At 39.9% G+C, this 24,673-nt stretch overlaps 3 protein-coding genes across 4 annotated transcripts; all 3 read left to right on the forward strand.

The window, feature by feature from the left end:
• Nucleotides 1-487: 487 nt before the first annotated feature.
• On the forward strand, nt 488-5,530 carry paplnb (papilin b, proteoglycan-like sulfated glycoprotein). The gene is made up of 13 exons (XM_034527686.1): nt 488-549; nt 754-833; nt 1,178-1,287; nt 1,569-1,629; nt 1,742-1,844; nt 2,138-2,268; nt 2,428-2,739; nt 3,045-3,221; nt 3,303-3,453; nt 3,533-3,613; nt 4,087-4,234; nt 4,338-4,416; nt 4,903-5,530. Exons 2-13 carry the CDS (start codon nt 777-779, stop codon nt 5,188-5,190), a joined length of 1,698 nt encoding a protein of 565 aa, XP_034383577.1. The 5' UTR covers nt 488-549; nt 754-776; the 3' UTR covers nt 5,191-5,530.
• Nucleotides 5,531-5,925: 395 nt separating this feature from the next.
• On the forward strand, nt 5,926-8,084 carry erh (ERH mRNA splicing and mitosis factor). The gene is made up of 4 exons (XM_034527142.1): nt 5,926-6,065; nt 6,497-6,584; nt 7,190-7,310; nt 7,407-8,084. The coding sequence occupies exons 1-4, from the start codon at nt 6,063-6,065 to the stop codon at nt 7,507-7,509; spliced, it is 315 nt and encodes a 104-aa protein (XP_034383033.1). The 5' UTR covers nt 5,926-6,062; the 3' UTR covers nt 7,510-8,084.
• A 335-nt stretch (nt 8,085-8,419) lies between these two features.
• On the forward strand, nt 8,420-23,254 carry smek1 (SMEK homolog 1, suppressor of mek1 (Dictyostelium)). Of its 2 annotated transcripts, none has more exons than XM_034527140.1 (15): nt 8,420-9,548; nt 9,771-9,826; nt 9,920-10,018; nt 10,157-10,774; nt 11,823-11,900; nt 11,998-12,114; nt 13,332-13,448; nt 13,554-13,685; nt 16,383-16,485; nt 16,592-16,750; nt 16,940-17,109; nt 17,926-18,068; nt 18,659-18,849; nt 19,527-19,738; nt 22,151-23,254. In XM_034527140.1, the coding sequence occupies exons 1-15, from the start codon at nt 9,407-9,409 to the stop codon at nt 22,274-22,276; spliced, it is 2,463 nt and encodes an 820-aa protein (XP_034383031.1). In that variant the 5' UTR covers nt 8,420-9,406; the 3' UTR covers nt 22,277-23,254. The 2 variants fall into 2 exon arrangements, with proteins under 2 accessions (XP_034383031.1, XP_034383032.1); XM_034527141.1 differs by having other exon boundaries at nt 17,929-18,068.
• Nucleotides 23,255-24,673: the final 1,419 nt, after the last annotated feature.

Here is a 24,673-nt window from a genome sequence, read left to right on the forward strand (position 1 = left end):
AATTACAGTTTTAGGGCATGACCACATAAAAGGATTTTATGAACCATAGCTATTTTTACATTTCAGACACAATGCAGAGCACATATGGTCATATTTACATCAATTAGCTGGGATTTCATGGAGTGAATAATCTTGTATTGGGTCTCATTGTATTGTCTATGCGTTCAATAAAATGCTTTACCACATGTGAGCATCAAGATAGGAACCAAAATCTTCCCCCTAAGATGTTTTACTGTCGATATGTTAACAAATATTTGATCAAAGCTATGAACTTCTTCCTCTTCGAAGTAGCTTTCAATAGTTTCAAACTCTATTTATTTAACTAAAACACATGGTCAAAGTTTGATCAGTTTATTTTCAACATTAAAAAGGAAATCACTTTTTTGGAGAGTGGGCAGGAGATTCTCTGAGTGGTTGAAACCTGACACTTTATGGGCTGTGGGGCTGGTCAATAGAGAGAGTGAGGAGAGACGAAAGCTGGGCGTCAGTGCCTACCTTCACTAGTGAGGTGCACATCCCTCCGGACGGCTGGGAACTCACTTCAAGAAGGTAAGAGACCAAATAGGATCACGTGACGTTATTTGCTGTTTATCTATCCAGGTGAAACACTTTGCACATTAAATGCATGCAACCACAACAACAACAACAAATCATTAATCATATCAAGAAATGTGTGTGTGCATCTGATATACATGTGGAATGTATTTCATGGTGAGAAGTATACTTTAGTTATTTTGTTGCTGTCCCCGTCAGTCGCGCAGTAGCTTCTGGTGGAAATGACCATCTTGCGAGTCCTGGGTCTCCTACAGCTGCTGGCTGTACCTGCTTTCACTGTGAGTACCAGCTTGAACAATATTAATGTTAAACCATTCGAATGCCCGTGTCAGTGATATGTACTTTAGTACAGATGGAAATAGCAAGGAAAACTTAAAACAGTTTGTCCAAAATCTCCTCATAAAAAACCGAAATGTATACTCTCTGACACATATATATATCTTTATAAGCCACAAAAAGGCCTCATGCAACATCGAGGGGATGGTTTGTGGCTAAATGTTCCAGCTTCTAATTGTGTGTCTCCAGTGTGCGGTTACTGTGTGTTAGTGGTTTGTGGTGGGCTGTGATATGGTGTGTGAGGGAACACTATGTGTTCCTGAGGCTGAGTTGTTTTCTTTTTCAGCTGACAAGGCCAGCCCATGACTATTGGGGAGAGTTTGGAGCCTTCGGGCCCTGCAGCCGCACCTGTGGCACGGGAGTGACAATGAGAACCAGGATGTGTATCACTTCGAGGTGGGACATAGAGACATAGGGTGATGGGACGTATCTGTGACGAGGGGCCCTGTTTTGATTTGCAATGAAAGTAGTTACAATACTTGTATGTTTTAATTTGTGCTGTCGCTCTTTTTTTTTTATCTTGCATTGTCTTTTTATTTTTATATTTATTCTTCATCAAACATCATAATACGGTCATCATTTATAAAGTTGTGCATGTGATCAGCATAAATAAAGCCAAATGCATTCAACAAGAAAGAGAGATACAACCAAATCCCATTCTTTCCTCTCTTTTACAGGACAGATGGAGGACATAACTGCATTGGCTCCTCTAAGTCATTCCAAACCTGTAATACACAAGTAATCATCCTATTTTGTATTTGTTTTGCCTCTTTATAAATTCCACCAATCCACAACCTACACTAATAATTCCTAAAATATGCCAACAGTCCATCATTTTGTTTCATGGCAGGAATGTCCATTTGGATCCATGGACTTCAGGGAGGAGCAGTGCTCCCAGTTGGACAGAACGGACTTTCAGATCAAAAGCCACACATGGATGCCTTATTATGGAGGTATCCAACATCCACCTATTCCTAAGTCTGTAAAATCATATTTTAAAATAATTAGTAGTGTTATATGTAACCTCCTAAGATAACCAGATATATGGGTGTTTACTAAGTTGTTAATTATAAGAATTACAACGACATAATATACAGAAATAGTGAGGGGCATTACTGTAAGTTACGTTCTTTCTGTATTCTGTATTGCACGGCAGTAGAAACCTCTATGCTCATCACAGTCAAACCATACTAAAGGTTTGTGCAGATATTTTGATCTCTTGATCTATATACTATTTGTTCTGTAGCATCCAATCCATGTGAGTTGAGCTGCGTCCCAAGAGGAGAGAACTTCTTCTACAGACACAGACCTGCAGTGGTGGATGGGACTCCATGCTATGTGGGCCGCACTGATATCTGTGTGGACGGCATCTGCAGGGTGGGAACAATACTGTGATCCATAATATTATGAAAAACTATCAGAACTCTTATTTTTACTATCTGTAAAATATCATTGTCTATTTTTCTAAATTAGTAGCTTTTATCTGTATTCATAGTTGCAGTAGTGTAATGGAAAATATGTCCTCTCTTTCTCCAGATGCTGATCCATGGAGAGTTTATGGGCTTGGATGACGACGCTAACACTGTCCACTCTGCTGCTCCCGTTGCTTTTGCTCCGAGGGAAACACAATCATACATCTACAAAGTTGGCGTCTACGACCAGTGCACTGCCTCCTGCAATGGAGGCATGCAGTATCGCAGTGTGGAGTGTTGGGTTCAGGACCCAGCAAACCCCCGTGTGGTGGAAGAGTCTCACTGCATCACCCAGCGCCTGCAGAGGCATCACAGCCAGCAGGCCTGCAACATGCAGCCATGTGCTGCCGAGTACAGTGTCTCCAGCTTCAGCGTGGTATGTATCTGACATGTTGGACCATCATACAGACAGACAATACCATGATGTTTCTGGAAACAGAATGGGAAAAAGTTAAAGACCTAACAAAAATAGACTTATTGAATATTTATCTTTTAAAATCCGAGGGAAAATACAACATAAGTGTATGAATCAATGTTCACGAGTGGAAAGACACATCATTATCTTTGCTATGAGAATCACCATTTACGGGCAATGTTATAAGATTTAGAAAGTGTTGTTGTAACTGGTATGACATGGAGGCTACCAAAAAAGAGTAATATCTTTATGCATGTGACGGTTAGTGCTCGGTGACTTGTGGGGAAGGCCAGCAGACGAGGGAGGTCACCTGCGTGGGGTCTAGAGGTGACCGTCTGGCTGACCATGCCTGTAGAGGACTGGCAAGACCCCCTTCTGTCCAGGCCTGCCGCAGACCTGCCTGTTCCACACACATCACCTGGCACGTGACTGTCTACGGACTGGTAGGTGTTGGAGAAGGTAAACTTGAAAGAAAGCTTTTCTTTCTCTCCACATTATTTCCTCGTTATGCATTGTCTCTGCAGTGCACCAGAAGCTGCAGTGGTGGTGTGAGGGAGAGGAGAGTGGGCTGTTTTGATACAGATTTGAACCCCTCCCCTGAGGCCCGGTGTGGAACAGCTACCAAACCTCTCTCGGTCGAAACTTGCAACACACAGCCCTGTCCCACAGCACAAAGTGAGCCACATCTGAGCCAACTCTTTTTGGTTTGACTGGCGGTGCTTGTTTGTATTTAACCAATGCACTTTACATTTAGTGGTCCCAAGTGTACAGGACCCAAGGGCACAAGAGAGCACCATGAGAGGATTTGTACCCCATGTTCCAGAAGACCCTTCAGGTATGTAAATGCATGTGGAGGATGTTTTGTTGGAATGCTATTCTCTTTTCTGTGCATGATTGAAATACATGCAATTATGTTATACATAGCTAATGCATTAGTAAATAAGATGCACAAATAATATATAAAGATGAATGCACAATCATTGACTTGAGCACAGGTATTGCTTAGATCATCAAGTGAATGCATCCTCTGGCAGTAAAGACAATGTTGTAGTTGTTGCTGTCTAGAAGACAATGGTTGCACTGATTTCTCATTGCTTCTTTTCCCTTTTTCACACGCACAAAGCCCAAAGTGTTACTTCACTACCTTACCACTGAAAGTCATATTTAGATGTTTAAGAATATCTGTCTTAAATGAACTACTGACAAATCTAATCCTAAACCTCTAAAAACATATATAGTTTTTTCACAGGACTGATGTATACCACATGCTTGTTTGACCATGTCTGCATCTGCGTTTGCTTGCTTTAGCTTCCAGACCACAGACACACATGGCCTACCCTCCTGCGATTGGTCCTCACTGTGCACAGTCGTTATACGGCTGCTGTCCTGATAGATACACCACTGCCACGGGGCCAAGGAACGAGGGCTGCTCCCAAGGCGACTGCGTTCGCACCAGGTATAGCTTCCTGCATCCGACTCTTTAACGATTAATAAACATGATGAATGGTATGTTGGCTCTATATAAAATGTGTCCAACATAGAAAAATCCCTCTTCCCAGGTACGGCTGTTGTTTGGATGGGGTGACTCCAGCTCAAGGATTTGGAAGGGCCGGATGTCCCGAGTACCTGCCAGCTGTGGTAGGAATCACATCCATGATAATGTAGATCTATTAGGGACACTCCACTGATTTGATTAATTAAAATTAGTTTAGCTGTATTGAGTATTCTTTGGCTCTGGAGAGGCTTTGGCAAGTCTGAGAAGGTCATCAGGGTTATTACACATTTATGACAGAAATCCTTCAAATTGAGGGTTTTGAGTATTCAACATGCTGGCGTACACTAGGCAGGGAGGGTCTAATTAAGACACTATTGAGTTGCATTTTGGAATGTGTGGGATACAGCGTTTTAGGAGTTTGGCAGATACAGTATAACATAATCTGGATGTGTTGCCATCTGTTGCACAAGTTTTTGAAAATGATGATTTTAATCTATTAATTGATCATATCAATGTACCTCATGTTTAATCAAGAACTATATATACTGCTACACACACACCAACTCACACATATATATGTAAATGTACACGGTACAATTTATCTCTCTCTTTCTATCCTTTTTCCTAAGCAACACGCACCACCTTCTGCCCCTCCACCCTCTGGTCACGTGTGCTCCATGCCTCGTGTTGAGGGCCCCTGCGATATTTGGAAGGTCCGCTTCTACTTTGACTTTGGCACAGGCATATGTACTGAGTTCTGGTATGGAAGCTGCCAGGGCAATGCTAATAACTTTGTGTCACTGGAAGCATGCCAGAGAGAGTGTGGTGATGTGGTGATGAGGGAGCCCCCACCAGCATCTCGGAGAGGGACCCCAAGGAGATGGGCACAAAGCGGTGCTATGAGGGAAAGGGCATGACCATGCTCACCAAAATTACCCCCAAATCATGGGATAATCAGAGTCCCACCTCTATGAAGCGAACCATGTGTTATTTACATTTATGAAATTCACAAATATGTATTCTAAAACTTACCACATCCTACCTTTCATTTAAAGATTAGACTGTACATTAAAAAGCATCTAGATTTTCACACATTATAACTACCATGAAACCAGCTCATGGTTCTGATTTTGTTATCGTTGGGAGCTCAGTATTTTGTTTGTGATGCTTAGTATATTTTGACTTTTAGATGAGGACCACAATAACATATTGTCAATGTGATTATAAGATAAACCATTAACCTAATCAATAAATGTTCAGCTATCCAGTTCCATCTGTTTTCTCTTTGTCTCCAAAGTATTTGTTTTACTTAACACGACTAAACAACAGTATTGGCCAGCTACAACACTGAAATACTACACATTGATGCATCAATAATAATAATTCAGTTAAAAATGCAATATAATATATAGAATACTTGTTTGCCACTAATTAAGAAGACCGAATGAAGATGGTAATGAAAGACTTTTACTTGTAATTGAGAATTTATCTTTATGGAATTGACATTTTAAAGGATATAACATACTTTTCCCACAAAAGACATCCTTTATCATCATGAGAAGTCACATTGATTCTGTATTTCAATGTATTTCATTTTGAAAGTACAACTTTATTTTGAAGGAACCTCACTTTACTACCGGAAGTATCTTAATTCATTTCCTCTGAATATTTTCCCCCAAACAGCTAACAGTTTCGCTACATTGCACGGAGAATCGAGAAGCATTAAACACGGATTTATTTTCAGTTTTGCATCTACAATAAGTAGACAGGGTCTGCAGTCAGCACAAACATGGTAAAGGTATTACGTTTTACGCGTTAAGAGGTGACAGTACGTTGTATTCTCGATATTACTGTTAGTTAATCCATCACAGCTAAGCTAACGCTACGAGCATCACGCTGAACATTAACTCGTGTATTTTGTCAAATTTCTTCTGTTGCTGTAAACACGTAATTTAACGTTAACGCACAATTGACTGATTCCCACGTGTTATCCGGAATGTGGACGACGTAATTTATTTTGTCAGATTAACGTGCAGCTATGGCGTCAAAGTTACAGTCCGATCTGTTTCTAAACTACCGACGTTTGAAAACCTCATTAGAAAAGGTTGCTAGTGACGAGTCGGAACGAAATATTACACTGCTCATCAATCATTTAAGTAGTGTGGGGAAGTATGATGAGCTGGCATTATTGTGTGTATTTAATGATATTAATCATCTTTACAGTCGCACACAATTTTGCTTGTCCAACCAACCAAGAGACCCGAGGGCCGCACTTACGCTGACTATGAGTCAGTGAATGAATGTATGGAAGGTACGTGTTCGGCAATTTAACACTATTTTGCACTTCCCTTGGTTTATTTAGTGTAGTCTAAACCCGTATTCTGTTGGCATCATAAGGAACATTGCAATTTAATTTCAATAAAATTCCTCATTGACGTCTATTCAATTATTGTATTTGGCTTTAAGCACAGTAATGGCCCCTGTCATCATTGTGGGGGGTAAGATCACTAAATATATTTTTTTGTCTCTGATTTAAATACATGTAATACTATTTACAGTTTAGGATCTGTTTGAGGCAACGCGATTGCCATTTAATGCCCATCTGTATTAAAATATTAAGTTTATATGTTTTTACATTGTTGTTATTCACTGGTAAGTTTATTGTGCATGTAACACAACACATGAACAATACACTCAAGTTGAACCGATAATATTTCATTAATATTTTTTGAAATTCTATTTCTCCCTTTTTTTTGTGTTATTTACGTCTCTTGAATAAACCGTTTTACATTGTTATGGAAGCTGTAATGTACTCTAAATTAAGTGTATTATTACATGTAACATTTAAGCTTCTTTAATCTATTCCATGTACAATGGTTTGACTTCAATTCAGCATTTCTTGCACATTTCTTCTAGGTGTTTGCAAAATGTATGAAGAGCATCTTAAGAGGATGAATCCAAACAGTCCCTCCATCACTTATGACATTAGTCAGTTGTTTGACTTTATTGACGACTTGGCAGATCTGAGCTGTCTTGTGTAAGTATGATTTGGCTTATCAATTTGAATGAAAGCTAACCTTGCATTGAGTGTATTGATCACTTCCAGTAAAATTTGATTTCAATTTGTATACAGGTACAGAACTGACACTCAAACATACCAACCATACAACAAAGACTGGATCAAAGAGAAGATTTATGTCCTTCTGCGGCGTCAGGCTCAGCAGGCAGCAAAGTAAAGGCATCAGTGTGGAGTTGTCTGGCTACACACAGTTAGGAGTTTATACTACACTGTATTTCCACCGCTTCTTGAAGATCTTTGTATAAGGACACCATTGTCAGTTTGACATGGGGGGGGGTTACATATATTTTGCTGTACATGTGGAAATGAAGGGTTTTGAAAATGGGGGAAATAAATTTGAGGCTTTATATAGAAATAGTCATGTTCTGCAGCATACCTAGGTTTTGTAATTTGTTACACTAAGATCACAAGCTGCAAGGACTAACTTATTGACTGAGGGATTCGTGCTTGGCAAAATGCTCCACGGGTTGGGTAACAACTTTTTTTCCCTTTCAAATATTTAGTAGTGTGCTTACTGTTTTCCTAAAAGTGATGTCTTTTTTTTTTATGTGCCTTTACTGGCCAGTTGGATTTGAACATGCTGTGGATTTTGAATGCAGATGCTTAATTTTTGAATGACATAAATGTCTCCAGACTGATGTAACAAATCCCAGAAGATTTATTTTCCATATTTTATCTATTATTATAATATTGTCACTATCCTACCATCATGATATAAAATGTTTTGTTTTACGTAGTATCTGATTTCAACTATCCACTTTCTGTTTTCTTTGATTAAATAAATAAACTATTGTTTTCTGACCAGTCTGCCCTCTGGAATTTCAATACAACCGTTCGCACAGTGAGGAATATATACATCATTTATTCAGGGTCTCAGTATAGAAATAGCTGTGGAGAATGTATGTGTCAAAATGCTCCACTACTGGTTGAATATGATGCAAATATGAGTGGCTGGATGGTAAGTTATATGACGGGTAAAGAGCAGCTTTCTGCTGATGACTATTACAAAATGATTTTCTGGCTTGTTATGTTACTGTCTCTTTAAATGTGGCGGACTGCCCTGTTGTTGCTGTGCTGGAAACCCCGTACTGACTGAAGGGACCCAAGATGGCTGAATACTCACGGGGGGGGGCAGTTAGCAATTATCTGAGCAAGACGTCGGAAATGAATGGCATATAGCATTATAATGTAAAGCGTTACCCTGAAATAATTATACAACTACCGTTTGTTGGTGTGCATACTTTTTGAGATGCATGAATACCAGAAAGAAGAGAGTGGTCTCTCCGCGGCCCCGAGCCAGAACATGGCGGAATACTTGGGGTAGAAATAGCAGCTAACACTAGCTAGCTGGCGTATTACTCAGTCAGAATTGGAAACATTTCTCCAGGGTAAACACTGTATCGTCGGGTCCGCAAATGTGAAATAATGTTATCGGTGCACAGCGCTGGACATTTTGCTTTAAAGAGTTGTTTAACGTTGAATATATGGAGCGGAGGAACTTAGCGTACTGCTAGCTCGGTAACGCGTTAGGTTTTCTAGCTAACGCAACTGGCTAACGCTGCTCGCAAGCGTACGAACTACTAATAAGCAGGTCGTTTCTTTTGAGGTGTAAAGATCGTAACCGTGGGGCTTATTGTAAATACTCCTCTCGATTGTGCTCGTACTTCCCAATGTATGTCTGCTCTCGTTTGGTCGATTAACAAGTTAGCTAACGTCAATGCCCTCCACACTGTAAATTGAAGTGTCGTTAGCTACGATGATTTTGTGTTGCGCGTTGCCTTCAACACTGGGAAGATAAGTTTTGATGCTGCTCGTGAAAATAAACCGACATCGTAGAATCGATCGGGCAATCTTCCTTGATAACTAGCCTGGGTGTTCCGCTTTTACGCTCCTTCAAAGAAGTGATTGCTTGGTTGACCCCTGACACTGACGTTAAGGTAGCTGAGGTAATAATACTGCATTGTACAAGTGATCAGGTGTAAGAGGTGAAGCAGACACCCTGTAAAAGTCAAGAAGGTCCGGAAAGGGGAAACCGGTCACAACTACCTGCCAGGATGACGGACACTCGTCGACGAGTCAAAGTCTATACCCTCAATGAGGACAGACAGTGGGATGACCGTGGAACCGGCCACGTCTCCTCGGGCTATGTGGAGCGTTTGAAAGGCACGTCTCTACTGGTGCGAGCAGAGAGTGATGGTAAGGCGAAGCAACGATCTAAGGCAAGAGGGATGGCAGATCACTTGCTGCGTATTAGACAATTGTATAGTAGCTCAATACATACTCAAAACAATACCTTACACACACTTATTTTGATCAGCTGGAACCATGTATGTAAACCTCCCATATATATATCTCTTAAGAAGATCCTAACCTACCCTCATGAGTCTTTTGACAGCACCTTTGTTTTTCACCTGACAGGTTCTTTACTGCTGGAGTCCAAAATCAATCCAAACACAGCCTACCAGAAGCAACAGGTCAGTACATCGCATGGCGTAGTATGCTCATCTAGAATATGGATTTTTTTTCTCTGTGTACCGTTTCTAAATTAGTGTTTTTCTTTTGCAAAGGATACTTTGATAGTATGGTCAGAGGCAGAAAATTATGATCTGGCACTGAGCTTCCAGGAGAAGGCTGGCTGTGATGAAATCTGGGAGAAAATATGCCAGGTAGCTGCACCTTTTTTGTGTGTGTGTTTGTCTGCTCCATCTGTGTATGTGTTTGATATCAAGTGTGTTTTGGTGTTGCTGCTGATAGTTTTTTTTTAACGAGACATATTTCAATCGTATGTTTGTCTCATTGTTAAGGTTCAGGGAAAGGACCCATCAGTGGACATTACCCAGGATGTGGTCGACGAGTCTGAGGAGGAACGCTTTGACGACATGTCCTCGCCAGGTCTGGAGTTACCGCCATGTGAACTGAACCGCTTGGAGGACCTGGCTGAGATGGTGGCCTCCTCACTCCCATCACCACTGCGGCGTGAGAAACTGGCACTAGCCGTGGAGAACGAGGGCTACATTCGCAAGCTCCTGGAACTGTTTCGTGTGTGTGAGGATTTGGAGAACAGAGAGGGACTGCATCACCTGTATGAAATCATTAAAGGCATCTTCCTGCTTAATCGTACTGCACTCTTTGAGGTTATGTTCTCTGAGGAGTGCATCATGGACGTCATTGGTTGTCTGGAGTTTGATCCAGCACTTGCACAGCCACGGCGACATCGGGAGTTTCTAACTGAGACGGCCCGCTTTAAGGAGGTGATCCCCATCTCTGATCCTGAACTGCGTCAGAAAATACACCAGACGTATCGAGTGCAGTATATTCAGGACATGGTGTTGCCCACGCCCTCTGTTTTTGAGGAAAACATGCTGTCCACCCTGCACTCGTTCATCTTCTTCAACAAGGTGGAGATTGTGGGCATGCTTCAGGTGAGATTGGTGGATATATCATATGGTTTCCTAGTGAAGGGTATTTGTTGTTTTCCAATGAGATGAGTGTGCACCACATTTTCCCTTTAAAAAAAAAAATTCTGTCCAAAAGCAAATAATACAAAATGTATTTACTGTACAAACTTTACAGAATGATAATCCTGCCATAACATCAAAAGGCAAACATGAGATAACATGCTTTTTAAAATGGTGTTTATACCATGAAGGCTGGACATTACAGTAATTGTAGGCTTGTTCAAAGGTTTTAATGTAGGCTGATTTAGCTTTACCCAGTCTGAGTTTATCTGCTAGTCTTTTATGGTCATGTGACCTTTGTGTTTTTATACTGTGTCAACTCAGCAGTGTGTATGTATGTCTGTCTCCATAGAGATGGGAAAGTGTTGTAAATCAGTTATGCTGCGCTAGAGGAAAACAAACTGCCACGCTGTGGTCTTTGGTACACCGCTTTGTGAAGTTCTGAAGTGAAACACTACTGATATGGACCCTTTCTTCTTTCTGTCTTGTCACATGAACATACCAAGTGTTTTATTTATTTAAACAAACATTTGATATACTAGACTGCATATCATATTGAAGAACTGAGTTGTCAGTGTAAACAATCTAATGTACATAACCCTTTATGAAATCCACAAAAATGTTATGTGGTAGTCTTTAAGACTTTTATATGCAGTATATTTTCTTTAATGTAAACTGTAGTAGTTATAAAAAACAGTGGATAGAATATACATGTCTCTGATACTGGTTGTAAATTCAAGCAACAAGTATGCTTATAATGCCAAATGATGTTGCACTCTAACTTCAAAGTCAGCCATGGTAAATATTGTGGATATTATTTTTGTTTCCTAGTCATTTGTATTGACACATTGTATGTACATCAACAACAATTTGCTAACGGTAACAGTAGATTAAACAGAATGCACAATTGTCCCGGGATGAGTGTGAGGGTCACGGGGTGATGTTTCCATATTCTGATTGGTTGACCCTCAATGTGATACTCTCTCCTCTTATTTCCCCTTTTTTATGTCAGGATGATGAGAAGTTCCTGACAGACCTCTTTGCACAGCTAACCGATGAGGCTACAGATGATGACAAAAGACACGAACTGGTATGCCAGACCTTCATCAGAAATTATTGATCAAATATAGTCTTTTATCCTTTTCCCTTGTTTCATACAGCGGTGGTTTGTTTCTTCCTTTTTATAGGTGAATTTCCTAAAGGAATTTTGCGCATTCTCACAAACGTTACAACCTCAAAACAGAGACGCCTTCTTCAAGACTTTGTCAAACATGGGAATTCTACCTGCACTAGAGGTCATACTGGTGAGTGCAGCAAACGTAACATTAATCAGTCAATATTATCAGGAAGTGTTGGCATTATGTTCAACTGTGCATCTGTTCCATCCAATGCTATTGTGCACACCACAAGGACATCTTGTTGACTTTACCTGTCGTAGTAAATTAAATTAGGACTGAGAAGACAGTTTCAAGATTTTTCTCTCGTTCAAAGTAAAAGACATTAAACAAGTTTTAGTTTGAAGGTATTTGTGTACTTCTCATATTGACCGTGACACATTAATTTTATTTAAGCAAATTAACTTTGTCTGTATAATGCTAAACTTTGAAAATTACCATATATTGATCATACATCGGTAAGCGCACACAAATAAAAATCAATCATCAGGATGGCTGCTGCAGGTTGTTATGGTATTATTTGGTCTCAAGAAGAAGCATCTACGGGTTTTGAGTTGTCTTACAAGCTGAACTCTCCTCACACATTTTGTTAGACACTTATTGACTGGCATCTGATTTGATTGGCATCTGATCATACCTGGTTGAGTTATCTGTCAGGAATGCACTCTTTGGCCACACTGAAATCCTTTTTCAAATATGTTTGAAGAAGGATGAGTTATGTGTAGATGTAAAAACAATGATCATGTTGATTTTGCCAAAATGCTTAGCCTTGCAAACAAATAAGAATAATAGCTACAAACCTCAATGTGTTTGTATGTATTGGGGTGGGGAGTACAAAGCAATAAAAGAGGGGATGCACTTTTTTTATTCAATGTGATTCACTAATTGGTGAAGCAATGTGATCACAGATCAACCGAATTCACTTTGAAATGTTTTGTGTGGACGGATTATGTCACATTGTGAACATGAAGAGGGCCGACTCGATTTATAGCCAATTCAGTTTTGACTCGCAGAAGTGTTCAGGTCCGGGAAAAATGTCTAAACGAATGCATAAAACAGATTGAAACATCAAACAATAGTTTGATCACCAACATATGCTCATATGTTGATATATGTGTACTTGCGACATGTAACACACATTTTTACGCATACAGTTGTTTGTTAGAGTAATATCGGCTTCCTCCTTTCGTGTCTACTTTCACACTGAAGAAAACCAAAAAAACAATTGTTGTCTGTTTTTGATTACCTTTTTCCCCGTTTTTTTTTTAAGATAATACAAGACTTTATTGATCTCCGAGGGGAGATTCACAATCCACTGATGAATATATTTCATGTTCATGAAACAGGGAATGGATGACGTTCAGGTGCGTGGGGCAGCCACAGATATTTTCTCTTATCTGGTGGAGTACAACCCCTCCATGGTACGAGAGTTCGTCATGCAGGAGTCTCAGCAGAATGATGATGTGAGTATATGAACAAAGTCAGTCAGAAATATCAGAGAATAATATTCAGCATTCCACCACACGGTGGATTTATGTCTTACTAATGATTGATTATTGGCCTTTCAGGACATCCTGCTGATCAACCTGATCATAGAACACATGATCTGTGATACAGACCCAGAGCTAGGTGGAGCAGTGCAGCTGATGGGTCTGCTACGGACTCTGGTGGACCCTGAGAACATGCTGGCTACGGCAAATGTAAGTTTGCGTGCTACTCCTATACACGTCAGTTTATACTGACAGTGACTTGACATTAAACCTGACTCCTTGATACATAGATCCAACTTGTCCAGATGCACCTTTGAACGTTGGGTTCTTTTTTTGTGAGACGTGGTGGCATTGCTTAATCAAGTCAATTCAGTCAAATTTAAGGATCTCAATATTAAACTGATAATAAGAATTTTGACCGATTCATGCAGTTAAATAGTTCATAAAGAAATATGTGAAAAAGCTGAGCCAAACTCAGAGGAACGTCTTGACACTTGAAGGAGAATAGCTGTTCTACCTTAAGTCAGCCCACCTTAAGTTCACTCGAGCCAGAGGTGTTGCTAACTTGGAGGAGAATCCTGAAAGCAGGCTGGCATGCAAGATACGGAAACTTGGGTTTTAAGGTGGTTATTCACTGATGAATACTGTCCACACACTGCATTGCTACATTTACCGCTATAAAGTTACCGGCGGAAACCCTGACACAGTATGCCAGGCTGACACACAGCTGACACATTTGCTAAACTTATTGATGTGGTGGAGACTTTCTGAGAAAAGTGTCTGCATCCGTTTACAACAATCCATGTAACATTGTGGTTGCCAACTCTCCCGGATGGGTGAACTGGGGGCTCTGTTTTGCACTTAAAGTGCAGCTGCTGGTAAATTATGGATTTAATCTTTACGTGTATCGGGTTTTAGTTACTGTTGGGTGCACTTAAAGCACAGCAGCCCTGCATGCATGGCACTAAAGGGAATGATTTTGACATAAGTATTAATTCAACGCATAGTGTAAGCAAAAACCCATATATATATATATATATATATATATATATATATATATATATATATATATATATATATATATATATAGACCTGTAAAGTTACATTACATGTCATTTAGCTGACGCTTTTATCCAAAGCGACTTACAATCATGTTACATTCATACACTGTAGACACAGCTACAACAACAGAACAACTCAAGGTTAAGTGTCTTGCTCAAGGACACATCGACTAGGGCGGGGATTGAACCACCAACCCCCTGAAAGACAGACCCACTGACCCACAGTCGCCCAGTAGTAGTAAAGTGTGACATATGTTTCCTGTTTGTAGAACACATGTCGTACTATATCTAGAAAATTACTGCAGTGACAACAGGTGTGCGAGGCAGAGCGTCTTATTTGATTGTCTCTCTACCCAAAAATTTAGAGCAGGCTCTATTTGCCAGATCTATTTTTATAATCAATAGCTATCACCAAATCACGCATCCTTTTGTACAACTTGCCCACAGTATTGGTGTACAGCAGCAGTAATATCAGTTACCTTGTATATACTCTATACCTGACTGTGCAGTACTTTCTCCAGGGTTCTGTCTGACAGTCCAAGAAATACAGACACAAATACTGAGTTAACCATTCTGTAGCCAAGAGTTGGGCTGGAATGAAAAAGACAGGGTTGTTACAAAGAGCAAAGGAAGGTGGAGTTGTTAACATGGAAGTGCCCAATTCACTTCTATACATGCAACTAGAGTTGCAAAGGGACGTAAAGTTTTGGCTCGGGAATTAAAAAAATAAATAAAATGTGCCTAAGTTTTTTTGCAAAAGCATATAACAGGGAACTTAAATGTAGTTGAGAACAAGACTATGCACGCCTATCTCAGCTGGACCCTGAATGGAGCTGGTTGGGAACATTTTCTGCCAGAAACATAAACGTAAACATAAAACGTTCTGTTGTTTTTGAACGTCTTTGTCATCAGTGTTGTCTGAACGTTTCAGCCCTATGCCTCGCAAGTGTGAGAGCGCCGAGTTGCGTAAAGGCCAAGAGCGGTATTGCAGACAGATAGAGATTTCAATTATAGCTCGCAACATATTAAAATAAATAACTCAACTAGTTCATTTTTTGGAGCTGTGAACTTAGTTAAAAATGTTGAACTATGAACTGAACTAGTTCATTTCAAAATGTGTGAACTATGAACTGAACTAGTTCATGTAGAAAGTGAACTTTCCCATATTTCCCTTTCAGCATATTGATTACTTGGTAAACTGAAGCCATGTTCATTTTAATACCAAGTTTATTTGTATACAGTAGACTAACTTTTTACAGCAGTGAGGAGGACGCATTTAGAACTGAAAGGATTCAGGGAAAAACACCCACAAAAAAATGGGGGGTGGTGATCATAGGGAATACACCTTTTTTATTCAAAACAATGTTTTTGTTGTTCGATGAAAAAATAAGTTCTACTCAAAATGTCAAAAATGTCATTTTTAAAAGTTGTATTATAAATGTTTGCATGCATGTCTGCTTATGACAAGGTAAATACAGTTACATTACCCCAAAATTCCCTGTTAATTCCCGTGGAAAGTTTCCAACTTTAAATATTCCTGGAATTTTGCAACTCTACATGCAACAGACAACACTTGTATTCATATGTAGACATTTGCTGGTAAAACAGAGTACAGATACCATGGTCATATCAGAAAAAAATGAACCATCCTTCCCTAATCGCTGGACTGTCCTGCTAATCGAGTTACTCTCCAGTAGTCGGAAAACTTGGTGGCAGTTTTGGCCAGAGCTCTGCACCTTTACCTTCGTCTTTATTTTGAGCGTTCTGTAAATATTTGCATTATATTCAAAATCAGAGTTGTGTTTCTGAGTAAAGAAAATGTGTGTGTTCTTTTTTTTCTCTCCAGAAAACAGAGAAGACAGAGTTCCTGAGCTTCTTCTACAAACACTGTATGCACGTCCTCTCAGCGCCACTGCTGGCCAACACAACAGAGGAAAAACCAGGCAAAGGTATTGAAGTGTGTGTGTCTGTGTGTGTCTGTGTGTCTGCTAAATACAACTTTGACTTCAATGCACACATATTTGATGTTGCCTTCTAACTTCATTCTTCTTTTAGATGATTTTCAAACATCCCAGTTGCTGGCCTTGATTTTGGAGCTGCTGACATTCTGTGTTGAGCACCACACCTATCACATAAAGAACTACATCATCAACAAGGACATTCTCAGGAGGGTACTGGTGCTCACAGCCTCTCAGCACGCCTTCCTGGCACTATGTGAGTCACATGTTTATTTATAGTCACCCATTTGTTTTGTTATAGTTGTTTTTGTTGTTGTATGGACTCGACTACATATAATAACTTGAATTCTTAGTACCTGTCAACTCGGGACAACATTTTGAGACATTTTGATTTTGAATGATTTAGTTTTGAGCTTAATATTCATCTTTGTCGTTCTGTGTCCAGGTGCCCTGCGCTTCATGCGGAGGATCATTGGTCTGAAGGATGAATTCTACAATCGTTACATCATGAGAAACTTTCTCTTCGAGCCTGTCATCAAGGCCTTCCTCAACAATGGCTCCCGCTACAATCTCATGAACTCAGCCATTATTGAGATGTTTGAGTATGTCCGTGTGGTGAGTACTTTCTTGAATTTTCCCACATAGTTTTTCTTACAGTTAACATGAATGGTGTGCCCATGTTTTTCCATTTTGGGCAAGTGATTAGTTAAATTGATTATAAGCGAGCCAGTCAATTTATACGCCTCAGTAGTAGACATTATTTTATATTTGATCACGTTAACATGTCTTATAATTGTGAGATGATCTGAAAGATTTCTTTTAAATGCTTTTTTGAGGCAGTTCCCCGTTTAAATCTGTAAAAAGTAAGAAATATTTGTAGGCTGTCAGACCACATCCCCAAAGTAAAAACTTGTGTACATTAGAGAAGTCCCACACATAAAATGATGTGAAATATAAGAGCCCCTCTCCTTTTTGCTGACATGTTAATGGTTTGTTGTTAAGGTCTTTCCTTTTATCTTAAAGTTCTGTCTTTTATTGCAGCATTTTTAACAGGTCATCATTTAGGGTTCTCTGCTTATCAGATAATGCATTGATCCTGAATCAACATGTTTGCAATACTCGGAGTCCTTTTCATGTCAGATTAACCTATAGCATGCATAACCGGTCAAACATGTTCTTGTACCATACTGTGGTTAATTGGTAACGATGGTTAACCGTTGACATCCCTATGGTACATTTAACATTTCATCAATTTTATTTTAACTTGTTCGGTGTTCTCCCCTATCTTTCCCTTCCTGGCTCTTTTTATCCACACTTCATTCTTCTTCTGCGCTCCCTCTGTCCTAAACTTTACATACTTTCCCCCTCATTTTGCCCGACCTACCACTGTGTCTCTACACTCCTCCTCCTCTCTCCTCCCATTGCCCCTAGGAGGACGTAAAGTCTCTCACAGCTCATATAGTAGAGAACTACTGGAAAGCTCTGGAAGATGTTGACTACGTCCAAACGTTCAAGGGCCTAAAGTTACGGTATGAACAGCAGCGAGAGAGACAAGACAACCCCAAACTGGATAGGTGAGTAAACCAAAGCGCGTGTGAATCCTTTCTGATATGTGGAACAAACAGTCAGTGTCAGATAACTCGGATTGCTAAACTATAAAAATGCCATTATATCGTTTCTCGTGTGAATTGGGATTTTTTTTATTTCTTTTGCCTGCACAGTGTCTTCTGTCTGTCATCTTGTTTTAGATATTGCCTATTATTCTTTTTTGTATCATCTTGTACTGCGTGTTTCTAAAAACAATGGGTGCTCTGACTTGCCCTGAATTGTATCACTCACTCATCTATTTAAAAAAAATAAAAAAGTAAATACAGTCAAAAGCACACTACTTATTGTGATGCTGCAAAGTAACTTTGCATACTCTCCTACGCATACAGGTGTTTCTTTTTTAACTTTACTTCACTCCTGTGAGTTTTTGTTAATCAACCACTATACATTGGAATGAATCAGGAATAATTCATTATTATTGTGTGGCACCTTTTCATACCAATTTTTGACCTTAAAAAAAAAAAAAAATATATATATATATATATATATATATATATATATATATATATTTTTTTTTACAATTTAAATTATTTGTTCCTGATTTTATCCTCTCCAGCATGCGCTCCATCCTGAGGAACCACCGCTTCCGTCGTGATGCACGGACACTGGAAGATGAAGAGGAGATGTGGTTCAACACAGATGAGGATGACCTTGAGGATGGTGAGGCAGTGGTTCCTCCATCTGACAAGATGAAGAGTGAGGAAGACCTCATGGAACCTATAAGCAAGTTCATGGAGAGAAAGAAATGTACGTATGGCAATGCATCATTTTCCACTTTTAGTAAATACTTACTAGTGGTTAATGGATAATTGTTTTGAGAATGAAAACTAAATATCTGGTAAATTGTTGTGCAATTTCATGAGGCTGTACTTTTATGATGGTTATATCGTTGTGAGATAATTAAAAAGTAGGAACCTCTAGAAAAGGACCTGTGGGGGGGAATACTGTCAGTCAATGAGTTTTATGTATCGCTCCATTGTAGTCAGTAGCAATTAGTCAACATGCCATATGATAAATACACTTTTTATGAAAGTTATTTGCCATATACTGCCTAATTTTGTTGTAGTGCTGCTTTGGGTGCATTCATTTTAGATGTACAGTGCTTTTGGTGGTCATATTCTTTGGACGGTACATCTCACCATACCTATTTACCTGGTGCATGCATATGTCCAGGTACTTAAAAGATTTGTGTCTGCATTTAGTACAGAAAACGGTAGTTGCTTGATTCCTCAACAAGTTTTACTTTTGATCTGTTCAAAATGTGGTTAACAGTCCCTTGTTGTTGGGTTAAAAAGACACAATAGAAAAGAAATGTCTCGTAAATGCATTTGGTTACAAAAGATACATTTGTTCACCCATGAAGTGATAAAATACTTTAAAAAAGGGATATTAACCATTTTTTGTCCACCTCCCTTCCCTCTCAGTGAAAGACACAGACGACAAAGACGTACTGGGGAAGTCGAGCTTATCAGGCAGGCAGAACCCAAGCTTCAAGCTCTCCTTCTCTGGCTCCACTAAAACCAGCCTGTCCAGCCCTCCATCATCTGCCTCATTGAACCCAGGTTCTCCAGGATCACCAGGTTCTCCAGGCGCAGGGGCCCGAAGCTCACCGTCCACCACAACTGTAACCACAAAGGTAACTGTCAGCATTTTATTGTTGAAGATGTGGGTCATAACTTCAATTGTTTTCTGTGAAGACAGTCCGCTTATATACAGTGCTATTGAATCTGTTCAGTATCAAATACTACTTCACTGAAAGGAAGGAAATAGTTGGTGAAACTGAGCTTTAACCATGAATCTTAACACTTGGACTGTTAGTTTTTACACAACTCTCACCATCCTTACAAAGAATAGTCATCACCACCCGTGTGCAATTGGAGTGTACAAATGTTACTTGTTGACTATTTAGACAGGAGGGAGAGAGATGAAGAGGTGGTCTGCTGGTGCGCTGTAATCCTAGCCTCCACATCACTTTTATAAAGCAGCATGGTTGAAGCTACGGAAGAAGTTAACCGTCATGGCTTTTAAATATTGCCACCGATATTTACAAACAAATAAACAGCACGCAGTGCAACAGGTGCCGGTTGTGAATGCTGATCTGATCTCCGTGTATTTGAGATCTGTGTGTGTGTCTGTTGTGTTAATGCTAATATGTTTCATATTGTATACACCGTATATGCTTCAAAACCTCAAACTAATGGTGTGCAAGCAGTGTGCATTTATTGAGTCATGCTCATTGCTGTAGCCTGATGAAGAGGGACCAAATTATGCACCCGAAAGAACAAACTGCTATTTCATGTGCACATGACTGATATGTTTCGACAACAGATGGTATATCCCGCGTCAAACTGAAGAAGTAAATGCACCTGTATTGAAGGCAATTGATGAGGAACCATCACAGCACTGTTAATGATCCTAAATGAGACATTTTCTGAATGATAAGACAATCTTCTTGTCTTTATATGATTGAAGAGATATGGATGTGAACTGTGGTCTGTGATGGAATTGGGACTTTGATCATTCCAGTCCAGATATCCTAAGTTTAAGGACACTGTTGTGTGACATGTTGACGCTCTCTATATTTACTTTTTGACCTAACCGACCAGGTTAAATTGTGCATGATTTGCTGATTTATTTGCCAAATAATAATATAATGTAGGAGACGAGGAAAAAATGTAGTCTAAATTAAGTCTACATTTATTGGTGAACTGGAATTGGTGAGTATTATTATAATAATAATGTAATATTTTGAGTATTACCCGAAAGAGATTTTTGTTTGCATTGATCCTTCTTAAATCTCTGTAAAAAAAACCAACAACATAATAACATTTATTAATTTGCAGTAGAACGCTAAGGGGTAGGGCTGCACAATTAATTGAATTTTGATCACAATCACGATTTTGGCTGCCACAATTAAATGAGTATGATCGCCCGCGATATTGACGTTTAAAATGCTGCTCTGCTACACATCAAATCAAGCACTTCCTCAACTTACTGAGAACGAGATGGGCGCGCACTCTGCAGCGGCAGCCTCAACAAAAGTTCTGAGAGAGACGACAGAACAGAGAGCAGAGGTACCGGGTGTCATGTGAAAGGTCAAATGTCAGGAGCAGAAGGCGAGGAGCTAGTCCCTCAAAGGATCATCCCTGAATCCAAAAACCTTCCAGACAACGGATGTCTGGAAGGTTTATATCACGTGCACCGAGTGCGTTAGAGTTGTGTCTGCGCCGCATAGCAACACAACTAACTTGTTCAACCACCTGAAACATCACCACAAACCAGAGTAGGACGAATGCATTAAGGCTAAAGCTAACGTTACCTCACTGAATCTCCGTCCAGCGTCAACCTAAAAAACCATAAACGCGACCGCGCTATGAAGGGTCGCATTTAAGACAAGCCCTTTATTTTGGGTACACATTTTATTTATATTTTGCTTCAGGTGAATAAGAACCGTATACGTTTTACATGTTCATTTAGATGTGAAAGAGCAATAAAAAGATGTTGTCCCTAAAATTAATGAATACTCGTGATCTCAATATTGATCAAAATAATCGTGATTATAATTTTGGCCATAATCGTGCAGCCCTCTGGTGTCATTGCGATTATCAACTTGCATGCAATGCATAACTCGTTAACAATGCACGGCGACACCAGAGTGGTAGGCTTCTGTCTTTCGATCCATCCCGTTGTATGCTCGTGATGATGTCATTACATTGCTTGCAGAACGTAACGTTACAAAACAATTAACGCCTTTGCAGTCTGCACACAAAAATGAGCATTTGTCAAAAAGAATGTCATAGTTCAAATAGTTGTTTTGAGAAATGTTGTGAAAACACATGTCCAGTTTTAGTCATGACATGTTAATACTTTTATCAATTATTATGGTTTGTCGACTTACAGACATTTTAAGCCTAGGTTGTACAGATTTTAGGAATAAAAAGCTAAATTACACGTCAAAATATGCAATTATACCAATGTCGCCTATTGTTCAAAAGGTTTGGTGTCTGACTAATTGGTCCGGATAATAACATGTTTGTTTTGTCTTCAGGGAGGTTTAGTGGGACTGGTCGACTATCCTGATGATGATGACGACGAGGATGAAGAAGAGGAGGAGGATGGGGAGAGTAAAGAGGACCCTCTGCCACCTACGAAGAAGTCCAAACTGAGTTCCTAAAGAAGCTTCACTGTCCCAGCCTGTGCTCTGCTCGGACAGTTTCAGCTCATAGACCTTCCACAGGATCAAACTTGTAAACAGATTGAATGAATGAGAGCCGCCCCTCGCTGTCAGCGGGTGGCCCAAAGAGGAGCAGACTGAACGGATACGAAGCCTCCTCAGACTAGCCCACTTCATACAAGTGCCAATCGGGAAACCAGGAGTGGAAAAGAAACGACTGAAGCGTGTCAGACGTTTGAATCTGGGGGAGAAAAGATCACACTCAAAAGATCGTCAGCAGACTCCGAACGAGACGGGTTGGAGTTTGGTTATTTAGCAACTGGAGGAAACAACCACATACAAAACATGTACACACAGACTGAAATCCCAGAGAGCTTGCAGGCTCAGACCATAGCCCACTGCCCCCCCGCCCCCCCGCCCCCCCACTCAGGGAAGGACATCACAGTGACCCAAATGGGTTGGCCAGTTCAGACCCAGAACCACCACTCTCACCTCCTCCTTCTCTTACTCCTCCTCAGAATTCACCTTCCTCCTTGTTTCTACCTACTTCTTTTCCTCCTCTTCTCCTTCCTCCTTTCTTTGTCTGTTGCTTTTCAACTTTTTTTTAAAGTTAGTATATAGGACCAGACGGGAGGCAGCATGTGGCAAAGAGCTGTCCTTGTTGTCGTTTGATGATGTCATCAGTGTTGTCGTTCCTCAGCGGACGTTCTTTCTCTGAAGAGAAAAAAAGCCAGCAGTTTCTTCATCATTTTCTTTTTGTTCTCTATTTGTCTCTAAATCTTTCTCCTGTTTTTTGTAAATGATGACAAAAAAGACCTGCCTTTAAATGTTCAGGACGTTTTCAGTCGCACTTGAACAGGTTTTTAAAGACCTCAGTAGGTGAGCTAGTTTTACCCTTTTTGCCCTTTGAAACTGCAGATTTTTTGGAGAATTTGTAATCCCGTCTTGATTAAAGATTGAGTGGAATTCTAGATGTGATGAAGTTTGTCATATCTTTTCATTTCTTTCCTTTTACATGAGTGTACACTTAGTTGTTCTGAATATTTGGGACCATTAAAATGATCTTTGCTGTAAGATGTCCAACTACACTTTGTCCACAAAACCCAAGCGCTGCATCGTTGTTATTGAGCCGTCTGGGTCCACAAGAATTTGACCCTATAATTGCAGCACAGAAGGTGCCGTTGGGTTCAACATGGTTCCACAAACTATTATCCGGCTACTCAACTCCACTCTATGAAGATTAAAGAAAGACCTCCTATCCCACCCTAATACTGTAAACATGTGAAATTTCAGTGTACATTTCCATACTTTGAAACATGTCTGTTATTACCAAAACAAATTGATGTACATGAGAAAATATATGGTCACATTTTTTTGTGCCAGGACAAACTCATTTTGTTGATTTGACTCAACTTTCAAGATTTATTTCAAACCTTAGTTCTTTTATTTATTTGGTGGGCCGTACCTCAGCTGCTGATGTCGTTATTATCCACCAGGTGGCACCCTAAGTCCATAACATAACTATCAAGAGACTTGTGTCATTCTTACAGTAAATATGTTTAGGATGCTGTCATGTTGGCATAACTTACTGACGACTTGTTGTGAGGTGTTGATGCATAGCACTGGTTTGCTGTTATCCTTCCTGTACGGCGTATTCTCCAGCTGGTCTTCCTATATTGATTTAGCAAAGATGGAAGGATGTCTTTTGATCAGTGGGTCATTTTTAGTGCTAGATTGATAATCTAGCACTAAAGTTTTAAAAAAGGTACTCCATATGACAGCATCAAGATAAACTAACATATGATATTCTGAATCAATATTTAACCATAACTTCACATTCCGGAGGATCAAAACAAGATTGTGTTACAGAGAAAGATTATACTTATAAGTGTGCTCTTTATGTAGATTGTTGACATTTTTCTACGTGTGCATATTCATCTTACTTAATAATTAATCAGTTTGAGAAAAGGTAGAGTTGACTTGCTCTTTTGATTATCATAAACGAAAGCCACAACACACTGGTAGACCCTGAAATGTATTTTCCTTTTTTACAATGAGTGAAAAAAAGTTTAGGAAAAATGTCAGCGCCTCCCAGTTTATGTGGTCACCTCAGTGGGAGTTTGAGTACGACTCAAAAACAAACAGCATCGAGGCCACCAAGGAGTCACTGTGTTGTCCCTCCAAGTGCATTGTGGCCCTCGAAACATTGCTTATTAATTATAAAAGCCAACAGAAGAGGATCACTCGGTACTCAGCGTGCAGCGAGAGCCGTCACACAACGCCTATTAAGGCTCCCATTCACATGAAAGCCATCAGCAGACAACGGCAGCTTTTCAGGAGCGGCCCTCCCTGCCAGCCTCCCTTTGCTCCTCAGCAGGAGTGTGGCAGAGAGAGAGA

The sequence above is a fragment of the Cyclopterus lumpus genome, chromosome 24, assembly GCF_009769545.1.
Source record: "Cyclopterus lumpus isolate fCycLum1 chromosome 24, fCycLum1.pri, whole genome shotgun sequence".
In the NCBI taxonomy this organism is placed as follows: Eukaryota; Metazoa; Chordata; class Actinopteri; order Perciformes; family Cyclopteridae; genus Cyclopterus; species Cyclopterus lumpus.

What these genes read in the sequence shown, in the direction of transcription:
- erh (XM_034527142.1), top strand. An exon ending in AGTGAATGAATGTATGGAAG is followed by an intron (nt 6,585 to 7,189) that starts GTACGTGTTCGG and finishes CATTTCTTCTAG; the next exon opens with GTGTTTGCAAAATGTATGAA. An exon ending in GCAGATCTGAGCTGTCTTGT is followed by an intron (nt 7,311 to 7,406) that starts GTAAGTATGATT and finishes ATTTGTATACAG; the next exon opens with GTACAGAACTGACACTCAAA.
- paplnb (XM_034527686.1), top strand. Translation starts at nt 777, where the DNA reads ATGACCATCTTGCGAGTCCTGGGTCTCCTACAGCTGCTGGCTGTACCT. An exon ending in TGGCTGTACCTGCTTTCACT is followed by an intron (nt 834 to 1,177) that starts GTGAGTACCAGC and finishes TTTCTTTTTCAG; the next exon opens with CTGACAAGGCCAGCCCATGA. An exon ending in ATGGATGCCTTATTATGGAG is followed by an intron (nt 1,845 to 2,137) that starts GTATCCAACATC and finishes TTTGTTCTGTAG; the next exon opens with CATCCAATCCATGTGAGTTG.
- smek1 (XM_034527140.1), top strand. Translation starts at nt 9,407, where the DNA reads ATGACGGACACTCGTCGACGAGTCAAAGTCTATACCCTCAATGAGGAC. An exon ending in CAGCCTACCAGAAGCAACAG is followed by an intron (nt 9,827 to 9,919) that starts GTCAGTACATCG and finishes TCTTTTGCAAAG; the next exon opens with GATACTTTGATAGTATGGTC. An exon ending in CCACAACTGTAACCACAAAG is followed by an intron (nt 19,739 to 22,150) that starts GTAACTGTCAGC and finishes TTTTGTCTTCAG; the next exon opens with GGAGGTTTAGTGGGACTGGT.